Source organism: Oratosquilla oratoria, chromosome 9 (genome assembly GCF_046742065.1).
Source record: "Oratosquilla oratoria isolate Oo_2021 chromosome 9, ASM4674206v1, whole genome shotgun sequence".
In the NCBI taxonomy this organism is placed as follows: Eukaryota; Metazoa; Arthropoda; class Malacostraca; order Stomatopoda; family Squillidae; genus Oratosquilla; species Oratosquilla oratoria.
This window is the reverse complement of record NC_134785.1, coordinates 47,743,733-47,769,389: the sequence shown is the minus strand read 5'-3', so window position 1 is coordinate 47,769,389 and position 25,657 is coordinate 47,743,733. Positions and strand designations below refer to the sequence as shown.

General features: G+C 40.4%; 2 protein-coding genes across 2 annotated transcripts in view; one reads left to right on the top strand and one right to left on the bottom strand.

Moving 5' to 3' along the window:
• The window catches only part of LOC143028068 (uncharacterized), a 21,267-nt gene extending 11,874 nt beyond the window's left edge, over positions 1–9,393 (bottom strand). The window contains exon 1 of the mRNA XM_076189709.1: positions 9,277–9,393. Coding sequence (XP_076045824.1) covers positions 9,277–9,393 — 117 coding nt within the window. The remainder of the gene's footprint in view (positions 1–9,276) is intronic.
• Positions 9,394–10,812: 1,419 nt separating this feature from the next.
• Positions 10,813–20,032, top strand: LOC143028067 (uncharacterized). The gene is made up of 3 exons (XM_076189708.1): positions 10,813–11,019; positions 12,037–13,508; positions 18,056–20,032. The coding sequence occupies exons 2-3, from the start codon at positions 12,404–12,406 to the stop codon at positions 19,573–19,575; spliced, it is 2,625 nt and encodes an 874-aa protein (XP_076045823.1). The 5' UTR covers positions 10,813–11,019; positions 12,037–12,403; the 3' UTR covers positions 19,576–20,032.
• Positions 20,033–25,657: the final 5,625 nt, after the last annotated feature.

Here is a 25,657-nt window from a genome sequence, read left to right as displayed (position 1 = left end):
TGAGAAAGCTATAGGAAAGGGGAAGGATGTTTTTTGGGCTTTTATGGATCTGGAAAAGGCTTATGATAGGGTAGACAGAAAGGCACTGTGGGAGGTTATGAAGATATATGGGATAGGAGGAAAGCTTCTGGGAGCTGTCATGAGTTTTTATGAGAATAGTAGAGCTTGTGTCAGGATTAGAAATGGAGAGAGTGAGTGATTCGAGGTAAAGGTGGAACTTCGTCAAGGATGCGTTATGTCACCCTGGCTGTTCAACTTATACATGGATGGGGTGGTGCGAGAGGTAAATGCAAGGATAGTGGGCAAGGGATTGGAGATGGTTAAAGAAAATGGAGAAAAGTGGGAGGTTAGCCAGCTGTTGTTTGCGGACGACACTGCGCTTGTGGCAGGATCGGAGGAGGGATTGAGGAAATTGGTGGCAGAGTTTGGGAGAGTATGTGATAGAAGAAAGCTAAAGATAAATGTGGGTAAAAGTAAGGTGATGAGATGTACAAGGGGTGAAAGTGGTAGTAGACTGGAAGTGAGCATTAAGGGAGAGCGGCTGGAGGAAGTGGATAGTTTTAGATACTTGGGTGCAAATGTGGCAGGGAAAGGTGGAGTGAAAGTGGAGGTAGAATGTAGATTGAGAGAAGCGAGTAAATGACTTGGTGGATTGAAGAGTGTAATGAGGAATAGACATTTGGGAATGGATGCGAAGAGGAGACTGTATGAAGGAGTGATTGTGCCAACAGCACTGTATGGGGCAGAAACATGGAACATAAGAGAAGAAGAGAGAAGGAGTTTGAATGTGTTTGAGATGAGGTGTCTGAGAAGTATGATGGGGGTTACTAGGCTAGATAGAGTGAGAAATGAGGAGGTGAGGAGGAGAACGGGGGTGGAAAGGGAGCTGGGAGATAGGGTTGATGAAAGAATATTAGGATGGTTTGGACACATGGAAAGAATGAGTGAAGAAAGACTAGTAAAAGAGGTGTGGAAGGCAGCTGTGGAGGGAGTGAACATGAGGGGGCGTCCTAGGATGAGGTGGATGGATGGGGTGAAGGGGGCTTTGGGGAAGAGGGGAATGTCTGTTGAGGAAGGACGGGAGAGGACAGAAGACAGGGGTGAATGGAGAATGGTTGTATATGGATGATGTTGTGATAGCATGAGGTGGAATGGGCGTGTGGATGGGGGGTGAGGTAGTATGTGTGAGCAAAATTTGACGCTGCCCGAAGGAATTTCTCCCCGTCCTCTCATTTTATGCAATTGGGGGACGGAGAGGGGGGGTCGCCGATTTAATGAAGCGGCCTTGCTGTGGATGTGCTGTGTCTTGCGACACTGCTTCTGACCCTGGGCAGTGGACAAGGTGCAGGGATGACCCGTCATTCAGGAGGTGCTAAGATGGGAGGGAGGGTGGAGGGGTGTGGAGTGTATTCAGGGATGGAATGGGTGGGAATGATTTTATGCCTTTTCTTTTTGGCTACCCCCCTTGTAAGGGGGAAAAGCCTTGGTATATGTATGTATGTATGTACTAATGTGTAACGACGTTACTGGACAGTGATATATACACATATTACACATAAACATTATTATAGTTTTGCTAATATTACTGAAATGTTCGGAACACATAGGATATCGAGACCAAAAATTGAGCACCATCACAATAAGGAACATTGCATTAAGCAAAGGAACATCAAAATAATGTTAAAAGGTAACAAAACAGTATGAGTGAGTGCCATATCAGAGTAGTACCATTAATGATATACTACATTGTTCTACAACTGTATCAACATGTTATAGTGAATGCTACATTACAACTAGGGTCACCTATTAATTAATTCTAAAATTTTACCTGTATCTCAGGGCGGAGTGGGCAACAGGAATGAGCTCTAGGAAGCAGTACATTATAACCTGAAGCACCAGAAGTACGTAGGGTACAGGGGACCAGTACTCGTATGAGTAAGATAACAAGGAGAATAAGAAAAAAGTCCAATTACCTCGTTGCCTGGTGCCCGGATTTTCAAGGCTTGTACTATGGTCAGATCATAACTGTTCTCGGACCCTACCACAGACATATACCATACTATGACCAGCAAAACAAAGGTGGAAACCAATTTGTAACATTAAACATTGTTATACCAAGCTAAACTTCTGAAGGACAAAGACCTTACTGCCCATGCTATCTCGACCCTACAAAACGAAACGACTTGGTTCACGGCCGTTCTGTCCGAGTGCCCTCGGCGGAACGACTGGGCCGTGAACCAAGTCGTTTCGTTTTGTAGGGTCGAGATGGCATGGTCGGTAAGGCCTTTGTCTTATATGACGTAAGCCGCCTAGGCAAGGGTTCGAATCCCAGTGGATGAGTCTATTTCCAAAAATTGTCAAATGATAAAAACACTTGTCGGAAGACTAACCTGCATAAAGGATTTTATGAAATACATTACGTACCATGTTCTGTCCGAGTGCCCTCGGCGGAACGACTGGGCCGTGAACCAAGTCGTTTCGTTTTGTAGGGTCGAGATGGCATGGTCGGTAAGGCCTTTGTCTTATAAGACGTAAGCCGCCTAGGCAAGGGTTCGAATCCCAGTGGATGAGTCTATTTCCAAAAATTGTCAAATGATAAAAACACTTGTCGGAAGACTAACCTGCATAAAGGATTTGATGAAATACATTACGTACCATGTTCTGTCCGAGTGCCCTCGGCGGAACGACTGGGCCGTGAACCAAGTCGTTTCGTTTTGTAGGGTCGAGATGGCATGGTCGGTAAGGCCTTTGTCTTATAAGACGTAATCCGCCTAGGCAAGGGTTCGAATCCCAGTGGATGAGTCTATTTCCAAAAATTGTCAAATGATAAAAACACTTGTCGGAAGACTAACCTGCATAAAGGATTTGATGAAATACATTACGTACCATGTTCTGTCCGAGTGCCCTCGGCGGAACGACTGGGCCGTGAACCAAGTCGTTTCGTTTTGTAGGGTCGAGATGGCATGGTCGGTAAGGCCTTTGTCTTATAAGACGTAAGCCACCTAGGCAAGGGTTCGAATCCCAGTGGATGAGTCTATTTCCAAAAATTGTCAAATGATAAAAACACTTGTCGGAAGACTAACCTGCATAAAGGATTTGATGAAATACATTACGTACCATGTTCTGTCCGAGTGCCCTCGGCGGAACGACTGGGCCGTGAACCAAGTCGTTTCGTTTTTTAGGGTCGAGATGGCATGGTCGGTAAGGCCTTTGTCTTATAAGACGTAAGCCGCCTAGGCAAGGGTTCGAATCCCAGTGGATGAGTCTATTTCCAAAAATTGTCAAATGATAAAAACACTTGTCGGAAGACTAACCTGCATAAAGGATTTGATGAAATACATTACGTACCATGTTTTGTCCGAGTGCCCTCGGCGGAACGACTGGGCCGTGAACCAAGTCGTTTCGTTTTGTAGGGTCGAGATGGCATGGTCGGTAATGCCTTTGTCTTATAAGACGTAAGCCGCCTAGGCAAGGGTTCGAATCCTAGTGGATGAGTCTATTTCCAAAAATTGTCAAATGATAAAAACACTTGTCGGAAGACTAATCTGCATAAAGGATTTGATGAAATACATTACGTACCATGTTCTGTCCGAGTGCCCTCGGCGGAACGACTGGGCCGTGAACCAAGTCGTTTCGTTTTGTAGGGTCGAGATGGCATGGTCGGTAATGCCTTTGTCTTATAAGACGTAATCCGCCTAGGCAAGGGTTCGAATCCCAGTGGATGAGTCTATTTCCAAAAATTGTCAAATGATAAAAACACTTGTCGGAAGACTAACCTGCATAAAGGATTTGATGAAATACATTACGTACCATGTTTTGTCCGAGTGCCCTCGGCGGAACGACTGGGCCGTGAACCAAGTCGTTTCGTTTTGTAGGGTCGAGATGGCATGGCCGGTAAGGCCTTTGTCTTATAAGACGTAAGCCGCCTAGGCAAGGGTTCGAATCCCAGTGGATGAGTCTATTTCCAAAAATTGTCAAATGATAAAAACACTTGTCGGAAGACTAACCTGCATAAAGGATTTGATGAAATACATTACGTACCATGTTTTGTCCGAGTGCCCTCGGCGGAACGACTGGGCCGTGAACCAAGTCGTTTCGTTTTGTAGGGTCGAGATGGCATGGTCGGTAAGGCCTTTGTCTTATAAGACGTAAGCCGCCTAGGCAAGGGTTCGAATCCCAGTGGATGAGTCTATTTCCAAAAATTGTCAAATGATAAAAACACTTGTCGGAAGACTAACCTGCATAAAGGATTTGATGAAATACATTACGTACCATGTTCTGTCCGAGTGCCCTCGGCGGAACGACTGGGCCGTGAACCAAGTCGTTTCGTTTTGTAGGGTCGAGATGGCATGGTCGGTAAGGCCTTTGTCTTATAAGACGTAAGCCGCCTAGGCAAGGGTTCGAATCCCAGTGGATGAGTCTATTTCCAAAAATTGTCAAATGATAAAAACACTTGTCGGAAGACTAACCTGCATAAAGGATTTGATGAAATACATTACGTACCATGTTCTGTCCGAGTGCCCTCGGCGGAACGACTGGGCCGTGAACCAAGTCGTTTCGTTTTGTAGGGTCGAGATGGCATGGTCGGTAAGACCTTTTTCTTATAAGACGTAAGCCGCCTAGGCAAGGGTTCGAATCCCAGTGGATGAGTCTATTTCCAAAAATTGTCAAATGATAAAAACACTTGTCGGAAGACTAACCTGCATAAAGGATTTGATGAAATACATTACGTACCATGTTCTGTCCGAGTGCCCTCGGCGGAACGACTGGGCCGTGAACCAAGTCGTTTCGTTTTGTAGGGTCGAGATGGCATGGTCGGTAAGGCCTTTGTCTTATAAGACGTAAGCCGCCTAGGCAAGGGTTCGAATCCCAGTGGATGAGTCTATTTCCAAAAATTGTCAAATGATAAAAACATTATTATTATTATTATTATTATTATTATTATTATTATTATTATTATTATTATTATTATTATTATTATTATTATTATTATTATTATTATTATTATTATTATTATTATTATTATTATTATCATTATTATTATTATTATTATTATTATTATTATTATTATTATTATTATTATTATTATTATTATTATTATTATTATTATTATTATTATTATTATTATTATTACTATCACTGTTATCATTATTATCCAACCCAGGTGCCTGCGCTCATCATTAGGCACCTGGGTTGGATAATAATGATAACAGTGATAATAATAATAATAATAATAATAATAATAATAATAATAATAATAATAATAATAATAATAATAATAATAATAATAATAATAATAATAATAATAATAATAATAATAATAACAATAATAATAATAATAATAATGATAATAATGATAATAATAATAATTATAACAACAATTTCCTTAATCCCTCCCCTGATTCTGCAACAAGTGCAGTGTCGTTAGCAAACAATAATTGGCTTATCTCCAACTTTTCTCCATTTTCTTTAATCATATCCATTCCCTGGGTTGGATGGATGCCATGCAGAATGTCTGAAGAAAGGAGGTACAGTTATGGTGGACTGGCTGGTGAGGTTATTCAATGTTTGTTTAAGAGAGGGTAGAGTGCCGGAGGACTGGAGGAGTGCCTGTGTAGTTCTGCTTTACAAAGGAAAGGGGGACAAGTGTGTGTATAGTAGTTACAGAGGGATCAGCTTGTTGAGTGTAGTTGGGAAGGTTTATGGAAGGGTCTTGAATGAGAGGATTAGGAGAGGAACAGAGGGAGTAATTGGTGAGGAACAGTGTGGTTTTAGGACAGGTAGGGGTTGTGTAGATCAGATTTTTGTGGTAAGACAGATGTGTGAGAAAGCTATAGGAAAAGGTAAGGATGTTTTTTGGGCTTTTATGGATTTGGAAAAGGCTTACGACAGGGTAGACAGGAAGACACTGCGGGGGGTAATGCATATATATGGGATAGGAGGAAAATTGTTAAGAGCAGTCAAGAGTTTTACGAGAGTAGTAGAGCTTGCATTAGGATTAGAAATGGAGAGAGTGAATGGTTTTAGGTAAAGGTGGGACTTCGTCAGGGATGTGTTATGTTATGTTGCCGTGGCTGTTCAATCTTTACATGGATGGGGTGGTGCGAGAGGTGAATGCAAGGGTAATGGGTCAGGAGTTGGAGATGATTAAAGGAAATGGAGAAAAGTGGGAGGTAAGCCAGTTGTTGTTTGCTGATGACACTGCACTTGTAGCAGGATCAGAGGAGGAATTGAGGAAGTTAGTGGCAGAGTTTGAGAAGGTGTGTGAAAGAGGGAAGTTGAAGATAAATGTGGGCAAAAGTAAGGTGATAAGATGTACAAGGGGAGAGAGTGACAGTAGGCTGGAAGTGAGCATTAAGGGAGAGCGACTGGAGGAAGTGGATAGTTTCAGATACTTGGGTGCGAATATGACAGTAAAGGGAGGAGTTGGGGTGGAGGTAGAATATAGATTGAGAGAAGCGAGTAAATGCCTTGGTGGATTGAAAAGTGTAATGAGAAATAGACATCTGGGAATGGATGCTAAGAGGAGGTTATATGAAGGAGTGATTGTGCCAACAACAATGTACGGGGCAGAAATATGGAACATAAGAGAGGAAGAGAGAAGGAGTTTGAATGTGTTTGAGATGAAATATCTGAGAAGTGTGACAGGAGTTACTAGGCTAGATAGAGTGAGAAATGAGGAGGTGAGGAGGAGAACAGGGGTTGAAAGGGAGTTGGGAGATAGGGTTGATGAAAGGGTATTAGGATGGTTTGGACACATGGAAAGAATGAGTGAAGAAAGATTAGTAAAAGAAGTGTGGAAGGCGGAGGTGGAAGGAGTGAATATGAGGGGGCGTCCTAGGATGAGATGGATGGATAGGGTGAAAGAGGCTTTACAAAAGAAAGGATTGCCTGTAGAGGAAGGATGTGAGAGGAGAGAAGATAGGGGTGAATGGAGAAGAGTTGTGTATAGATGAGGCTGTGATGCATGAAGGCGAGTGGGTAGGGGATGGGGGGTGAGGAAGTATGTATGAGGAAAAAGTTGATGCAGCCCAAAGGGATTTCTCCCCGTCTTCTCTTTTTTTGCATGAGGGGACGGAGAAGGGAGGTCACCGGATTTATGAAGCGTTCTTGCTGTGGATGTGCTGTGTCTTGCGACTCTACTTCTGACCCAGGGCAGTGGACAGGATGCAGGGATGACCCATCATCCAGGAGGTGCCAAGATGGGAGGGAGGGAGGAGGGTGGAGGGGAGTGGAATATGTGGGAAATGAAATGGGTGGGAGTGATTTCTATGCCTTTTTTCTTTTTTGGCTACCCCCCGTGTAAGGGGGAAAGAGCCTTTGGTATATATATGTATGTATGTATCATTATTACTAATAACAATAGTAATAATTATGAAATGTTTTAGAATTAGCTTGTGTTTGGCACTTTAAATTCTAGTTCTGTGAGTATCCGGTAAAAGGTCATAACTGAGAACATTGATATATGAATTCAATTATTCCATATGCTCACCCAGTTCACTCAACATAAAAAATGGACACAAATGGAATAATAGTACATATACCTAAGTCTTTTCCCCCTTGTAAGGGAGGTAGCCCCCCAAAAAAATAAAAGGTATAAAATCCATTCCCACCCATTCCATCCCCACACACTCCACTCCCATCTACCCAACTCCCTCACTCTTATCTTGGCTCCTCCTGGATGACAGGTCATCCCTGAATCTCGCCAAAAGAACATTTGACCAAACAGACACCTGGCCAAAAATGTACAAGTGTGAATAGTAACAAGCAATACTTTAAATGTTTTAATTAAAAGTGTTAGAAGGTAGAACAAGACTAATAATCTAATATTTGTGTAAAACTAATATATTGACAGTAAAATTAAGTAAAATGCATTATTCAAATATTGTTGGCAATTGATCTTAGATGATTAAGAATTATTGCAGAAAAAAATAAATAAAATACAGTAAGATTTATGTTCATGTACATTTAAAGATTGTGCGCAACTGCTCTCAGAAAAAAAAAATATATCTTTATACTCCTTATTTCTCAATGATAGACATTAGTCTTGTGTTTATATATAATACTTCTTCTTTGATGATATCAATGCAACCCCTGAATTTACCATCTTGATTGTTCACTCCCAGTTTGATTGCTCTTTCTTTAGCTTTGAAAGTAGACGGCAAACAGAAGGGTAGGTGACTGCCATTCTCTGTCCAAACGTTCTGCGTCATCCCTCTATTTCAGCGTTTCTCAACCTTACTACCCCTGCGCAACCCTTAAAATAAATGACACGTATCAAGAAACCCCTGTGCAAAAATAAAAAAAAAAAATATATATATATATATATATATATATATATATATATATATATATATATATATAATATATATATATATATATATATATGTATACCATATCTTTCTCATTTTATTTTCACCATAATAATAGGTTAGATAGAATGATGTCCACATTATTCCAATAAACAAGAACATGTCGTGTATGCTGAATTATACATTACGTACATGAAATTAAATAGAAAATCAAAAGTGTATTAGCGCTCACTTGTTCTTGTGGAACTCTTAGGGACCTTTTGCGAAACCTTGGGGTTCTGCAGTGGCGATTCTAGGGGGGGGGGACCCCCCAGTTTTTCAGGTGGCCCCCATGTGCCCCCCCCCCCAATTTTTTTTTTTTTTTTTTTTTTTTTTTTTTTTTTTTTTTGCATATCCTATTTCTATCTTGTCCAAAAACTTTTAAGAGTGATTGTGAAAAAAAAAAATGAGATTGAAATCACTCATGGATACGTTTTTGGTTTTGTTCCGTTATGAAGCTAGGATTATTTAGTCTTTTTGACGTGACATTCTTTTCTTGCACACATGCCATCTTTACCCGAGTTGACTTCGTCATTAATTCATTTATCCACACTTCTGTTTGGAAAACTATACGTCTTACAATCTTCCCTATACCCCTATCTTTCCTAAATTTATTAATGTCAATCGACCACGCGCCTTTTTATCCTACCTTCATATCTCTATATATGTAATGATTTATATATATATATATATATATATATATATATATATATATATATATATATATATATATATATATATATATATATATATACATACATACATACATACATACATACATACATACATACATACATACATTCATACATACATATATGTATTCCTGAACTCCCCCAACCATGAAGGTTCACTTTGCAACTAACCTCCTATACCCCCTCACATCTATGTTGACCCTGAACTGCCCCCCCCCCCCACACACACACACTTTCATAGTCCTAGAATTGCCACTGGGGTTTTGGGGAACCATGGCTGAGAAATGCTGCTTGAGAGAGTTTGAAGTCCGTGGAAACCCATGTGTGATTGTCTCGAAAGTGTTCAACATTCTCGCTAGAATGGTAACATGGGGGTGATTTTCTCCCGGGAGAGTGTGGTAATCATGTCATGCACCCGTGACGGAGGGTGGGCGGAGCTTGGCGAGATCAGTACATTCAGTGTTCCGTCAGACTTGATGGAGAAAGGGTATGCTATCCAGCTCTGTCTCTTTTTTCGGGATCGCATTAAGGGAGAATCTCCCCCGGGGCTACTAATTGCCCCGTACAGATTGTAGAAGAGCTGGAGGCATGGGCCTCAGCCAGAATATAGTCAAAAGACCCAAGAACACGCCTACACAAGATAAAATAAATCTCACCATTGTTTTTTAAGTATTAAGTTTTTCAAGAAAAAGTCCCCATTTTATTTTTTTTTTATTCAAAAACAATTATGATGCAAAGGATGATTTCATTTGAATTTTGTTCAATAATAGAGTAGTTGTATTTTCTTTGTTAAAAAAAAAAAATCCACCATAAATGTTTTATTTCAAATCATTATTTCAATAAGAGAGTATTTGTATTTTAGTTGTATTTTTCCAAAACTAAAACATTTCCACCATAAGTGTTTTATTTCAACTTTTAATTCTCAGGAGAAGTTCTCCCGGGGTTACCTTTCAGGTCTCGGAAATAGAGGGTTACCATTCTAGGGATCAAATAATGGCCTTCGTCGTTTTCCACGGCGAATAACACCAATCCACGTTGTTTCAAAGTAGCCAAGAAACCCTCACAAAATTTTATCATCTAACGATGAAACTAATTTAATGACCAGTGACTGTGTCAGTGACGAGGCAAGTAGCTGATAACGTTGGTTTTGTTTGGGCTTGGCTACTCATAATGTTTGGAGCTGAGAATGGTAGTTACCCAATTCAACAAAGTTACTGACGTTATAATTAACAGTACGATAACGAGTGTGACACATGTAGGTACATTTACTCCATCTCCGGCCAGTCCGTCGGTCAAGTGTCCGGGAACCCCTATACCAGTAAAAATGCATTTTCTAAGATCGCACCCGGATTATATTCCTGATAACTGTGGAGACTACTGCGAAGAACAAGGTGAAAGGTTCCACCACGACAATCGCACTATGGAAGAAAGGTATTAGGGACGATGGGACATAAACATGTTCGTAGATTACTGTTGGCTTGCATGGTGAAAAACACAATAAAAATTATTGAAAAAATATTTTCTTTCACATTAATGTGTATTCTTGCATGTTTTGATTTGATTAAAAACAACATCATACATTTAGTCTTGTTATTATAACGTAAATCTAATACTAAATAATTATAAAAAAATGAATGAAACATTGTTTTAAGAATTTTCAATGTCATTCAATAATCTGAGCTGATTGATCAAAATTATTATAATTTTTCAATTCAGTATAACCAGATTACTTAAATTCAGTTGGGAAAAAAAATCATGGTCATGTGGCCAGTAAATTAAAGGTCTCCCCTTAACAAACAATGAATCTGAGTTTTCTCTATAAAATAGTACATTTGGGTTTGTCTGGCCAGGAGTAAACACCGTAAAGCCGTGTTTGAAAGACTTGTATAAGGATTTGCAAGAATCTTTGTGGTTCATGGGATATATATGGAATCACGAAGTATCATCGATTTTTCAAGGACAGCGAAGTCTTACAGGTAATAAGCAAACATCATATCCAACGGTCAAGCGTGTCCATGTATTCATTGTTTGGCAGAAATTATTTTTCGGCTCTGTCCCAGTAACACGCTATCTTTTTTTTTTTTTAACGAGTTTCCATGGAATTCCTTGTCAATACAATATCACCACATATAAATAATAACGCCCCTCTTTAGTTTAAAAATAATATACGACACTCTTTTTGCTGGTCTCTCCATTTGTTTACATTCTTCATTATCGATTTATTTATTAATTTATTTATTGTGGTGTGGGGGGCACGGAATTTTCAGGTGGTTTGGGACAGTTGATATACACGGTCTATTGACCATAATTATGATGTTTATATTAGTAGCAGGTTCACCCTGATCTCAGGGGGGGGGGTACCCATCAGTCTCCAGTGGCGCCAGTTGTGGTGGCTCCTCCTGGTTTACGGGTGCACAAATTTTCAAGAAAAAACGCAATTCATTGAAGTGACTGACTTAAATGGATAACCACAACTTAACAAGCTACTCCCACCATTCACCTTGTTTTTGTAGTTCATAGAACTGTGTGTGTGGGGGGGGGTCTAACCTAACCTAGTTATAGGTAAGGTTCAGTTGACTAGATTATTTTCATCTGTCACTCTTAAGATGATAGACATAAAAACTAAGTTTTATTCATGGGCTTCTGGTGCTATTTCTGCCAAAATTTATTTGTTTTCTTTGTGTGAAGGTGATCTCTGACTATAGAATTAGCAAATAATACATTTTACAAAAGAATGTTCTAGAAGTCCTTAATTATTCACAGATATCCTGTTTTTGTGTCTTTATCTCTCTGCAGTGTCTATTCACCTGGTGTGTTTTTCCTTATTATTTTATGATTAATTCATATTGACCCAGTCTTTTTTTTCTGCAGAAATCCATTTTTATGTATTTGTTCAACTTCCCATTTCTCTCTTCTAAATATAATCTTTTATATATGTTGTTTGTCCCCTCCCCTTACTATATTTTGGCTAATGCGCCACTATATTATTTCAGATCGAGGTTTAATATAAAAATTTCCTTGGAAAAGGTACTTGAAGATCTCGTATTGTCGACATATCTGGTGTAGCGTCTGTGGCACACCTATCTGATGAGTCATATTAGTATCATGCGATGTCACAATGGAGAGAAAAGTTTCTAATGTGACCTTTATGACGCAGCTGTTTCACATGATAATCATCTCAAACTACACTTGATGTCCCACACTGGAGAAAAGCCTTTCCAAAGTGACCTTTGCTATGCAGTTTTCTCAGAAAAGGGTTATCTCAGACGACACATAAGGACCCACACTAGATAGAAGCTTTCCTAATGTGACCTGTGTGATCCAGCTTTCTCTGAAAAAGGTGGTCTCAAACGACACATAATGACCCACACGGGAGAGAAGCCATTTCAATATGACCTGTGTGATGCAGCTTTCTCATTAAAAAGTGGGCTCAAACGACACATGGTGACCCACACTGGAGAAAAGTCTTTCAAGTGTGACCTGTGTGATGCAACTTTCACACAAAAGAGCAGACTCAAACAACACATGGTGACCCATACTGGAGAGAAGCCTTTCAAATGTGAACTGTGTGATAAAGCTTTCTCAGAAAAGGGTAACCTAAAAAAACATATGGTGACCCATACTGGAGAGAAGCCCTTCAAATGTGAACTGTGTGATAAAGCTTTCTCAGAAAAGTATAATCTAAAACAACACATGGTGACACATACTGGAGAGAAGCCTTTCAAGTGTGACATGTGTGATGCAACTTTCTCTGAAAAAGGTGGTCTCAAACGACACATGGTGACCCATACTGGAGAGAAGCCTTTCAAATGTGAACTGTGTGATAAAGCTTTCTCACTAAGGTCAAGTCGCAAACAACACATGGTGACCCACACTGGAGAGAAGCCTTTCAAATGTGAACGGTGTGATAAAGCTTTCTCACAAAAGGGTACTCTCAAACAACACATGGTGACCCACACTGGAGAGAAGCCTTTCAAGTGTGACCTGTGTGATGCAACTTTCACACTAAAGAGAAGTTTGAAACTACACATACAGATTCACACTGGAGAGAAGCCTTTCAAGTGTGAACTATGTGATAAAGCTTTCTCATATAAGGGTACTCTCAAACAACACATGGTGACCCATACTGGAGAGAAGCCTTTCAAATGTGAACTGTGTGATAAAGCTTTCTTACAAAAGAGTAATCTCAAACAACACATGGTGACCCACACTGGAGAGAAGCCTTTCAAGTGTGGCCTGTGTGATACAGCTTTCTCACAAAAGAGCGGTCTCAAACAACACGTGGTGACCCACACTGGAGAAAAGCCTTTCAAATGTGAACTGTGTGATAAAGCTTTCTCAGAAAAGGGTGACCTAAAAAAACATATGGTGACCCATACTGGAGAGAAGCCCTTCAAATGTGAACTGTGTGATAAAGCTTTCTCACAAGAGAGCAGTCGCAAACGACACATATTGAACCACACTTGAGAGAAGCCTTTCAAATGTGACATGTGTGATGCAACTTTTTCACAAAAGAGTCATCTCAAACAAGATATCATGGCAAACACTAGAGAGAAGCCTTTCATGCATGACAAGTGTGATGCAGCTTTCTCAGAAAAAGGTAAACTTAGACATGACGTGGTGACCGATACAGGAAAGAAGCCTTTTCCGCTTTCTACCGAGGGATTTATTTCAAATGTCACGTAGTGACTCATACTTCTTCACAAAAGTTTGATCTCATACAGTGTGTGATGACGCTGGTGAGAGACCTCTCCAATGTGACCTGAGTGATTTAATTTTTTCTGTATGATGGTATTTTCAGCTATTAAGTATTGATCTAATGTTTGCTAGATGAGTCATCACACAAGCATACTGTCAGTTGTAAATGTTAGTTTTTTAATCTCAGTTGAGCAGTTATTTGAGTGACCTTTGTTCGATTGCGTAATTGCAATTTTGCTTTTTCATAACCAAAGATACCCAAGTGTTCCATTAACAGCATAAATGTTTTTGTAATTACAAAAAAGAAAAAAAAAATTGCAATCTTTAGAGTGGTGTAAGTGGTGGATATATATATCTTCATATGAAGGATGCAATTCTGTTTTCCATAGTATTATAAAGAGTTTTTGGAGTGTGTGCCCATGTTACTTTTAATTTGTGTTGCTGTAAATATATCTACGATAATATACTCAGCAGTGTTTATTTTATCATTTGAGACACTACCATGACATTTCAGTGAAGTCTTTTTAAGAATGATATTAAATGTCATATGATGAGGTGTTCATTGTTGACAATAAATAAATCCAATTTGTTGAACGGTTTTGTTTTGTTATTTGTGCAAAGAAGAGCTTGTTCATGGTGTCAAGCAGTATCTTTTTTATGTGCTTGTTCTTGTGTTGAATTTGTTGTTTTCATGAAGTTTACAAGATCATTTTGTGAGGGATGATAACTTATAATTGATTCACACATGTACATCTGGTGGAGAGTAATCATCGTCTCTACCTCATTACAAAGGAGGAGCATGCCGACAGACCTTTTGGTCCATAACTAGGTCGGATGCAAAAATAAATAAAATAATGGTAAATAAATAGAAATTATAATATAAATTATAATAAAATAACTAGACAAAGTTAAATAACAAATTACAAATAGGTAAGTAGAAAATAATTGACATAATAGTGATAAGTGATAAGCAAATAATCATAAACAGACAAATGATAACAATATAAATGACAGGCATTACAGCATCTTGCTTAGGTGTTTACCTAAACGAATCTTAAAGCTTCGAACTGAACTGCATTGCACTGCCTCTGCAGGAAGTTTATTCCCTTTATTGATTACACGGTTGGTGAAATTGTTTCTACCCACTTCCAAATTAAATCTATTTCCTGTCAGTTTGAGACCAGTATTTCTTGTCTGATTCTCATTCAATATAAAAATGTTGTCAGTTTTGATGTTGCCACTTCTCGTTAGAATCTTAAAGACCTGTATGAAGTCACCTCTGAGTATACGCTTTTTTAGGAAAAACAGATTCATATGTTTTAGTCAATTTTCTTATGATATTTGGAATCAATTTTGTGGTTCCTCGTCGTACTTTTTCCAATCTGTCAATGTTTTTAATGAGATTCGGTGACCATATGGAAATAGCATATTCCAAATGTGGACGAACTAACGATTTATATAGCTTGTTAATGAGTGATGTACTTTTGAAATCAAAAGATCGCGCAATCAGTTCAAGAATCTTATTTGCTTTCTCAGAGGCTGAAATACACTGCTTGGATGATTTGAGATTGTTACTGATAATTACACTGATATCCTTTTCACTATCCACTTTTGTTAACGAATTTCCAAATAAAATGTAATTGTACTTACTGTTATTTTTACCTATGTGTATAATCTTGCATTTACTTGTGTTAAATTTCACTAGCCACTTTTCAGACCATTCCTGTAATTTATCTAAATCTTGAATATCTAATTGGTTTAAGTGATCATTTGCCATTCCGCACAGTTTTGTATCATCAGCAAATTTGGAAACAGTAGATTGTCTGTGGTCTATATCATTTATATATACTATGAATAGAAGTGGCCCAAGAACGGAACCCTGAGGAACTCCACTCGTAACATTTTTCCTTCCAGAAGTTTTTTTTTTTTTATTTAAAACAACTCCCTGTTTTTGATCATTCAACCAATTACTAGTCCAACTTAATAGGCTACCACTTATTCCGTGTGAAGCTAATTTAATAAGTAGTCTTTCGTGGGGGATGGTATCAAAAGCTTTTGCAAAGTCTAGATATATTAAATCTATATTGTTTCTTTTGTCACAATTCGAGATAACTGTGTTTTAGAATTCGAGTAAGTCACGCAAGAATGTTTCCGTCTGAAACCATGCTGGCTATCATTTATCATACAGTTACTAAATGATGTTCGATAGCATCCCTGATCATAGTTTCCATAATTTTTCCTACGATTGAAGTCAAGCTTATAGGCCTGTAGTTATTTGTTTTGTTTTTTGTCACCTATTTTGAATATGGGAGTAACATTAGCTAGCTTCCATTCTCTTGGGATATCTCCGGATATGATGGATTTCTTGAGAATAATTTCTAATGGAACAACAATCTCATTTTTCATTTTGTTTAAGATTCTTGGGTGCCAACTGTCAGGCCCTGGTGTTTTATTAACTTTGAGTTTCTCTATACACATTTCAATTTTTCTTTTGTTATACATGTAGCGACATGGCTCACAAGAGAAACCATTGCTTCACAAATATTAGTAAGTAAATTTATATTGGAAAGTTCTTAAAAAAATATTATTAAGTAAATCTATATTCTCCATAACCTAACCATAAAGTAGTATGTTGTCTTCGTAATTTACAAATAATATTGCAACGAGCATGAATCAGTTTTCACGAAAAGATAATATCAGTTAATTTAAAATGACTGTTTTAATTGAATAACCACAAATCAAGAAGATATTCCCACCATCTGCATTGTTTAGACAGTTGATAGGACGGGGGGGGGGGAGATAGTCTAACCTAGCCTTGCTGTAAGTATGGCTAGGTAAGGTAAGTTTGACAAGATTATTTCTTACTCTCACACTTAAGATGATGAACATGAATACTTTAAAGTATTATTTTTGGGCTTCTGGTGCCATTTCTTCCAAAATTCACTCGTTTGCTTGCCAATATTGTGTGTGTGTAGAGAGAGAGAAGGGGGGGGAGGTGTTCCCTGAGACAGGAAGACCCAGTAATTAGCTATAGAACCCAATAACGGATTCACAAGAATCACACATGTATTTCTGACATAAAGATTTATTTTCAGTTATCTGTGCTATTGCACTCTTCATCATAGTCCGATTTATTACTATTATTACTGTTATTATTATTATTATTATTATCATTATTATCATCATTATTATTATTATCATTATTCTAATTATTATTATTATCATTATTATTATTATTATTATTATTATTATTATTATTATTATTATTACTTCTTTCTTTTTGTAAGGTTTATTCACCCACTCTTTTGACTTTTAATTTCTCTGATAATTTGCAAATTTCCTGTGTCTGCCTTCCATCATTATATATGCTCAGTCGTCCATTATCTTTACTTCTTCCTTTTCGTTTAAGCTTTTTTGGTACAATTTTTTGTTCTCTTACATGCTGAACTATGGTAAATACCTCATTGTATTAGTATACTTTCATGATACTTCTAAGATATTAGAAGTTTCACAAAATGTTCTAGAATTAGCGTCGTTCACCATAACCTAAGAAATTAAATCTCATATTAATTAAGGGTAAGGTTGTTACAGGGCACAAATATTCATGTAAATTACTTAAGACTCATTTCAAGTGGCTGTTTTAACTAAATTGATATAACTCGATAAACTACTCTAACCGTGTTTTAGTATTGGGCGGGGAGAATCATACCTAACCTAAGTGTAGGTAGGGACAGGCTAGGATATATTGACGAGAATTTATTTCTCAAACCAGGGTATCAGAAATCCATATTTTATACTTTATTCAAAATTGTTACTCATTTTACCGCCAACCTTAATGTTAGGGGAGTGTGGAGGGGGTTGTACGAAAAATGAGATACAAAATATTTACTGTAAATATAGATAACAGATTCTCATGAATCCCTCAGGCGTTGGGTTATGACATCCATAATTGGTGTGTGTGTTTGTGTGTGTGTAGTGGTCATCAGCGAAAATTTGTCGAAGATTACTTATTCCCAAGTATGCAGTATTTATTCAGCTATTTTTTACCTTGTTTCCTGATTAGTTTATACTGACCCAATCTCTTTTTACATTTTCTGCTGAATTTAATTTTTAATATTTGCTCAGCGTTCCATTTATTTCTTCTTCCTTTAAGCTTCTTTGATAAGAGTTGTTTGTTCCCTTCCCCTACTGCAGCTTGGTTAATGTCCCAGTACATTTGTATTACTATTATTACATGCTCTCAACAGATTAGATTTCAAACTTATATATTTTCTTTCAGGTTGAGGTAAATATAAAAATTTCCTTGATTCCATATATCCGTCATTTATAAAGAGGATCTGGTGTGGAGTCTACAGCACACCTACATCACGAGTCATCTTATATATCACGCAATGACTCACATTAGAGAGAAACGTTTCCAATGTGACCTGTGTGATGCAGCCTTTTCACAAAGGAGTAAGCTCAAACGACACATAGTGATCCATACTGGAGAGAAGCCTTTCCTATGCGAACTGTGTGATGCACCCTTTTCACGAAAGAGTGATCTCAAACAACACATAGTGACCCACACTGGGGAGAAGCCTTTCCAATGCGACCTGTGTGATGCAACTTTCTCACGAGAGAGTGGCCTCAAACGACATTTCATGAAACACACTGGAGAAAAGCCTTTCCAATGTGACCTGTGCGATGCAGCTTTCTCTGGGAAGGCTGGTCTAAAAAGACACGCGATGAACCACACTGGAGAGAAGCCTTTCAAATGTGAACTGTGTGATAAAACTTTCTCAGAAAAGTGTAATCTCATACAACACATGGTGACCCACACTGGAGAGAAGCCTTTCAAATGTGAACTGTGTGATAAAAATTTCTCGCAGAAGGGTAATCTCAAACAACACGTGGTGACCCACACTGGAGAAAAGCCTTTCAAGTGTGACCTGTGTGATGCAATTTTCTCACAAAAGAGCCGTCTCAAACAACACATAGTGAACCACACTCAAGAGAAGCCTTTCAAGTGTCACCTGTGTGGTGCAACTTTCTCACAAAAGAACAGTCTCAAACGACACATGGTGACCCACACTGGAGAGAGGCCTTTCAAATGTGAACTGTGTGATAAAGCTTTCTCACATAAGGTTACTCTCAGAAAACACATGGTGACCCACACTGGAGAAAAGCCTTTCAAGTGTGACCTGTGTGATGCAAATTTCTCACAACAGCATAGTCTAAAAAATCACATGGTGACCCACACTGGAGAAAAGCCTTTCAAGTGTGACCTGTGTGATGCAACTTTGTCTGAAAAAGGTGGTCGCAAACGACACATGATGACCCACATTGGAGAGAAGCCATTTCAATGTGACCTGTGTGATGCAGCTTTCTCACAAAAGAATAATCTCAAACAACACATGGTGACCCACACTGGAGAAAAGCCTTTCAAGTGTGACCTGTGTGATGCAACTTTCTTACAAAAGAAGAATCTCAAACGACACATGCTGACACACACTGGAGAGAGGCCTTTCAAGTGTGAACTGTGTGATAAAGCTTTATCAACAAAGAGAAGTCTCAAACAACACATAATGGTACATACTGGAGAAAAACCTTTCCAATGTGAACTGTGTGATAAAGCTTTCTCACATAAGGTTACTCTCAGAAAACACATGGTGACCCACACTGGAGAAAAGCCTTTCAAGTGTGACATGTGTGATACAGCTTTCTTACGAAAGACACGTCTCAAACGACACATGGTGACCCATACTGGAGAGAAGCCTTTCAAATGTGAACTGTGTGATAAAGCTTTCTCACAAAAGAGTAGTCTCAAACGACATATAGTGAACCACACTTGAGAGAAGCCTTTGAAGTGTGAAATGTGTGATGCAGCTATCTCAGAATAAAAGTAAATTTAGACATCACATGGTGACCCACACAGGAAAGAAGCCTTTTCCGCTTTCTCATGAAGGATTTATTTGAGAGTCACGTAGTGACTCATACTTCTTCACGAAAGGTTGATCTCGTACAGCGTGTTATGCTTGACGCTGGTGAGAGGCCTCTTCAATGTGACCTAAGTGATTTAATTTTTTTCTGTATGATGGTATTTTCAGCTATTAAGTATTGAACTGATGCTTGGTAGATTAGTCATCGCACACGCATACTGTCAGCTGTACGAGTAAATGTTAGTTTTTTAATCTCAGTTGTGCAGTTATTTGAGTGACCTTTGGTTCCATTGGATAATTGCAATTTTGATTTTTTCATAACCAAAGATTCCTAAGTGTTCCATTAACCCATTCAACTCCGATGACAAGATGTCTTGTCATTTGGTCAAATAAATCAAAAAATCATAAAACACCAAAATGTTTGATCAAACACCAGAAAAATATGACGTCAATCCTCGCTTCGCTCGCAGCGAAGCGAGGACTGACGTCATATTTTTCTGGTGTTTGATCAAACATTTTGGTGTTTTATGATTTTTTTATTTATTTGACCAAATGACAAGACATCTTGTCATCGGAGTTGAATGGGTTAAGTGCACAAATGTTTTTGTAATTACAAAAAATAAAAAGAAAAATCGCAATCTTTAGAGTGGTGTAAGTGGTGGATATAGATATCTACGTATCATGAAGGATGCGGTTCTGTTTACTATTATGTATTTTTTTTTTTTTTTTTTTTTTTGCCCATGTAACTTGTAATTTGTGTTGCTGTAAATATATCTACGATAATATACTCAGTAGTGTTTATCATTTGAGACACTACTATCACATTTCAGTGAAGTCTTTACAAGAATATTAGATGTCATATGATGAATTGTTCATTGTTGATAACGAATAAATCCAGTTTGTTGAACGGTTTTGTTTTGTTATTTGTGCAAAGAAGAGCTTGTTCATGGTGTCAAGCAGTATCCTTTATGTGCTTGTTCTTGTGTTGAATTTGTTGTTTTCGTGAAGTTTACAAGATCATTTTGTGAGGGATGATAGCTTATAATTAATTCACACATGTACATCTGGTGGAGAGTAATCATCGTCTCTACCTCATTACAAAGGAGGAGCATGCCGACAGACCTTTTGGTCCATAACTAGGTCGGATGCAAAAAATAAATAAAATAATGGTAAATAAATAGAAATTATAATATAAATGATAATAAAATAACTAGACAAAGTTAAATAACAAATAGGTAAGTAGAAAATAATTGACATAACTAATGATAAGTGATAAGCAAATAATCATAAACAGACAAATAATAACAATATAAATGACAGGCATTACAGCATCTTGCTTAGGTGTTTACCTAAACGAATCTTAAAGCTTCGAACTGAACTAAATTGCACTGCCTCTGCAGGAAGTTTATTCCATTCATTAACTACACAGTTGGTGTAGTTTCTACCCACTTCCAAATTAAATCTATTTCCTGACAGTTTGAGACCATTTCTTTTTGGATTTTTATTCAGTGTGAAGAATTTTGTCACTTGATGTTGTCAATTCTCCTTGGAATCTTAAAGATCTGTACCAAGTAACCGAGTCTTATGTTTATTTTAGGGAAAACAGATTCAGATGTTATGATTGATTTTTGTATGAGTTATTTTCTATATTTGGAATAGGTTTTGTGGCTCGCCCTTGTACTTTTCCCAAACTGCCAATGTCTTTAGTGAGATTCGATGACCATACGGAAACAGCATATTCCAAATATGGATGAACTAACGATTTATATAGGTTAATGAGAGATGGACTTTTGGAGTCAAAAGATCGTGCAATCAGTCCTACAATCTTATTTCCTTTCTCAAAGGCTGAAATACACTGCTTAGATGATTTGAGATCGTTACTGATAAAAAAAAGGAGTAATCTCAAACTACATGTGGTGACCCACATTGGTGAGAAGCTTTTCCAATGTGGCCTGTGTGATGCAGCTTTCTCACGAAAGGGTCATCTGACACGACACGTCATGACCCACACCGGAGAGAAGCTTTTCCAATGTGACCTGTGTGATGCAGCTTTCTCAAACAGCACGTGGTAACCCACACTGGAGAGAAGCCTTTCAATGGTGACTTGTGTGATGCAGAATTCTCACGAAAGGCTGCTGCTCTCAAACAACCTGTGGTGACCCACAGTGGAGAGAAGCATTTCAAGTGTGACCTATGAGGTGCGGCTTCACCGCGAAAGAATGATCTCAAACGACATATGGTGACCCATAATGGAGAGAAGCCCTACACATAAACATCGACGTTGCGTGGTGACCCATACAGGAGGGAGGTAGTTTCATCTTTCTCGCGAAATGCTTATTTCAAATGTCTTGTAGTGACTCGCACTTCCCAAGAAAGGTTGATCTCATGTGTTGCGTGAGGCCTCTCCAGCGTGACCCGAGTGGTTACCTTTTCTGTGTGGCTGTATTTCCAGCTATGAAGTGTTGGTCCACTGTTGTAGACCTGTTTGGTAGATGAGTCATGACACACGCATATTGTCGGTTGTAAATATTAGTTGGTTTACTCTCAGCTGTGATTTTTTGTGACCTTGGTTGGCCTATTACCTAATTTCATTTTTGCTTGTTCATAATATTTCTTTGTCGCGGCTCGTGCCGCTTAAATTCTTCATATCGGCTTAAGAAACCTGCACAGCAAAGCTATAGTGATAATCCCATACCACACTCCTGGTCATATGGCCATTTCCCGAAGGTTGAGTGTGGTTTGAATTTTCCGCCAAAATCATCGGAAATTTAAAATTCCCGGCTCTGTGCAGGCATGCGCATTGTCGACCCCACCTCCCCCTCCCTATCCCCTCCCTTCTTACCCGGCTAGCTCGAGCCGGGCATCGCGTCACTTCAATGACAAATGAAGGCTTCGCCTGTGGGAGGAGGGAGGGACCCTAAATCTGTGCAGGTTTCTTAAGCCGATAAGAAGAATTTAAGCGGCACGAGCCGCGACAAAGAAATATTATCGGCTGAAAGAAACCTGCACAGCGAAGCTATGCATGAGACGAGGACAGGTGGGAGGAGAGGTGAAGCCTGAATCAAACCGTTATTACGTGTGTCTTTCCTATGGGAGACTTATTCATTTTATCACTCAGTAGAGGGGAGAAAGAAACGTCAAGTACCCACGCCGAAGAATGTGACATGCACAACATTGCACTGTTCACACAATGCGTAAATTATACGAAATTTGTATCCTGTTAAACGGTTCCTGACCCCTCCCCACTCCTCGGTCGCCCTTTGCCCCCTCCACTTTTTTGAGATGAGAGGGGTGGAGCCGTTTCCATGGCGACACATGGGACAGAAGCGACCGATTGGTAGAGACACCGTGTCCCCAAGGGAGTCGTCGGTGTCCAGTCCCTAGGTCCCGCACCCGCTCCACGGAGTGGGTGCGGAGAAACTCCAGCGATGCCACAAAGTCCCTGATGCTGTGGGCGTGCGGGGCATGGCCCGGGTCGGCTCTCTCCCAAAAAGCGGAAGGGCAGGTGCGCCCGGGACCTCGGGGTTAGGGGAATCCTAAATTTCGAGTTGTAGAAGAGATGATCCTCAGAAATCTCTTCCGTGTGGTTCACGTAGTCTTCGAACGCACGGACCGGGCGCAGTGGATGTGGGCGTCCTCCCTCCAGGAAGGCTTGTATTCTGAGAGGGCCGATCATGTCGTCCACTCGGCCGTTCCTGGCCAGGAATGTTGGTGATGGAGAGAGGGTTAGGGCCGAGCTGTCCTCCAGTTTGGAGACGGTCGGGTGGCGGGTGATTGCCGCCAGCTGTGAAGCCCTGTAGTCCGTAGTCAAGGCGAGCAGAAAGGCGACGCGTCGAGGGAAGTGTTCTTCCTCCATAATGGCCCTTTCGAACGCCAGGTACTGCAGAACACGATGCAAGGACCAGGCCAGGACCGGTTGATGTCTCGGCTCTCTCGAGGCGCTGATCCCCTTCATTAGGAGGGTTCACGCCCTCTGTGGCACTCGGATGTTCATGCCAAAGCGTAGCGGATCAGTGAGGGCTGTATAGTGAGGCAAGATAGTCGCCGGTGCCCTGTTGGTGGAGGTAGCCAGCCAAGTCAGGAAGTCCGGGACCATGCTGGCGGAGATGGTCACCATCGCGCGTCTCCGAAGGCAGTTCCGGAATCTCCGTCAGCAGGACCCACACTGCCGCACTGAGGACGGAAGGTGAGCTCTGAGCATCTTGTCTGCTGCCTCTGTAGAGAAGAGTTGGCTGAGAGCTCCCCGTAGAAACTCCAATTATCAAGTTGGAGTGACGCTTGGAGAGGCGCGGTAAGGCTGTTGGCTAGGCAGGCTGACCCCAGTAGAAGGGGAGAAGGGCCCCATCTCATTAGCTCCCCGAACCACGGCTGGGTTGGCCAGTAGGGAGCTATCAGGAGGACCTGACCCTTGAAGGATCTGAGGGTCTGCATCACCTTCAGGAGGACTAGTGTCGCTGGAGGAGGAACATGAATACGTACCTCCAGCTGTTCCAGTCCTCCGTGAAGGCGTCTGGGCCTCCTGTGCGTGTCCTTTGGATGCAGGTGAGGTAAAGGGGGAGCTGGGTCGTGTTTGGGGAGGCAAACAGGTCCACCTCTGGGGTGCCGTAGCGGAGGGAGAACGACTCGAACACTTGTGGGCGTAGTTGCTACACTACGTAGATCTCTTGAAACCTGGATAGAGCGACCGGCGTAGGGCCCCCGACCGAAGCCAGGGACGCAACAACCTGTGGAGTGCTGAGGGTATCGGCCCGGGCAGGTCACGCGGGAGAAGCAGTATGCTCCTGTCGACCTCCCGTACCAGCCGTCGGCGCCCCAAGCGGCTCAGTGGAAGGGCCGGGGTCGCGAAGTTGAGGCAAACCCCCGCCACCGAAGGAGGGAGGACGTGTGAGAGAAGCACGCTCTTTTGGCGCAGGGGAGCACCCGAAGGACGCTGACTGTGTCCCACTCAATCCCGAGCCAATAAAGTCTCTGTGTGGGAGCAAGGGCAGACCCGTCCCAGTCCACCCCGAACTCCACGTCCGCCAACACACTCAGAGCCACTGAGATGTCGGCCGATGCACCCTCCCCGGTGGGCAAATGTATCAACTAGCCGTCTAGGAACATGAGTGTGGAGACGCTTGCTTCCGTCCAACGTACGCCTACCACTCTGACTAGTTTCGTGAAGATCCTCGGGGTAAGCGAGAAACCGAAAGGGAGTATGCGAGGCCAAGTTCGTTTCCGAGCGACCTCGTCCGTGGGCGTTAGTCAAGAGGCTTCGTCCTGGGTGAAGACGTTCCCTGAGCGTCTCCCACGAAGACGGGCCTGGACCCTCGGTATGTATCCAACTCACCCCAAGTCTTCCCGCGGGAAGTCCTCGAAGCCCGTGGCGAGCGTCTTCATCCAATAGTGTGCTATGGCAATTTGTGACGTCTCATCACCCACAAGCGGACTTCTATATGTTTAATACCTAGTGACATCATGTGATTATACTGTGACGTCACCGGATTGATCATGGCGCCATAGGATCGTCTCGTGACGTCACAGGGACACAAATTGACGTCATAGGACTACATGGTGACGTCAATTTATCACATAATGACGTCATCTTATCATACCGTGACGTCACAGTGAGCGTTGAAATAAATTTTGACATGGTAAAATTCTGGACCATCATGACTGTAGATTTATTTTTTTTATAAAGTTGAATAGGAAAAGTCATGTTCATTTCGACCTAAGTCACAGTGAGCGTCGAAACTAATTTTAACATGGTAAAATTCTCGACCATCATGACTGTAGATTAAATTAAGTTGAATAGGAAAAGTCATGTTCATGTTGACCTGAGTCACAGTGGGCGTTGAATTAGTTTAACATGGTAAAATTCTTGACCATCATGACTACAGATTAGCTTAAGTTGAATAGGAAAAGTCATGTTCATTTCGACCTAAGTCACAGTGAGCGTCGAAATTAATCTTTAACATGGTAAAATTCTCGACCATCATGACCGTAGATTAGCTCA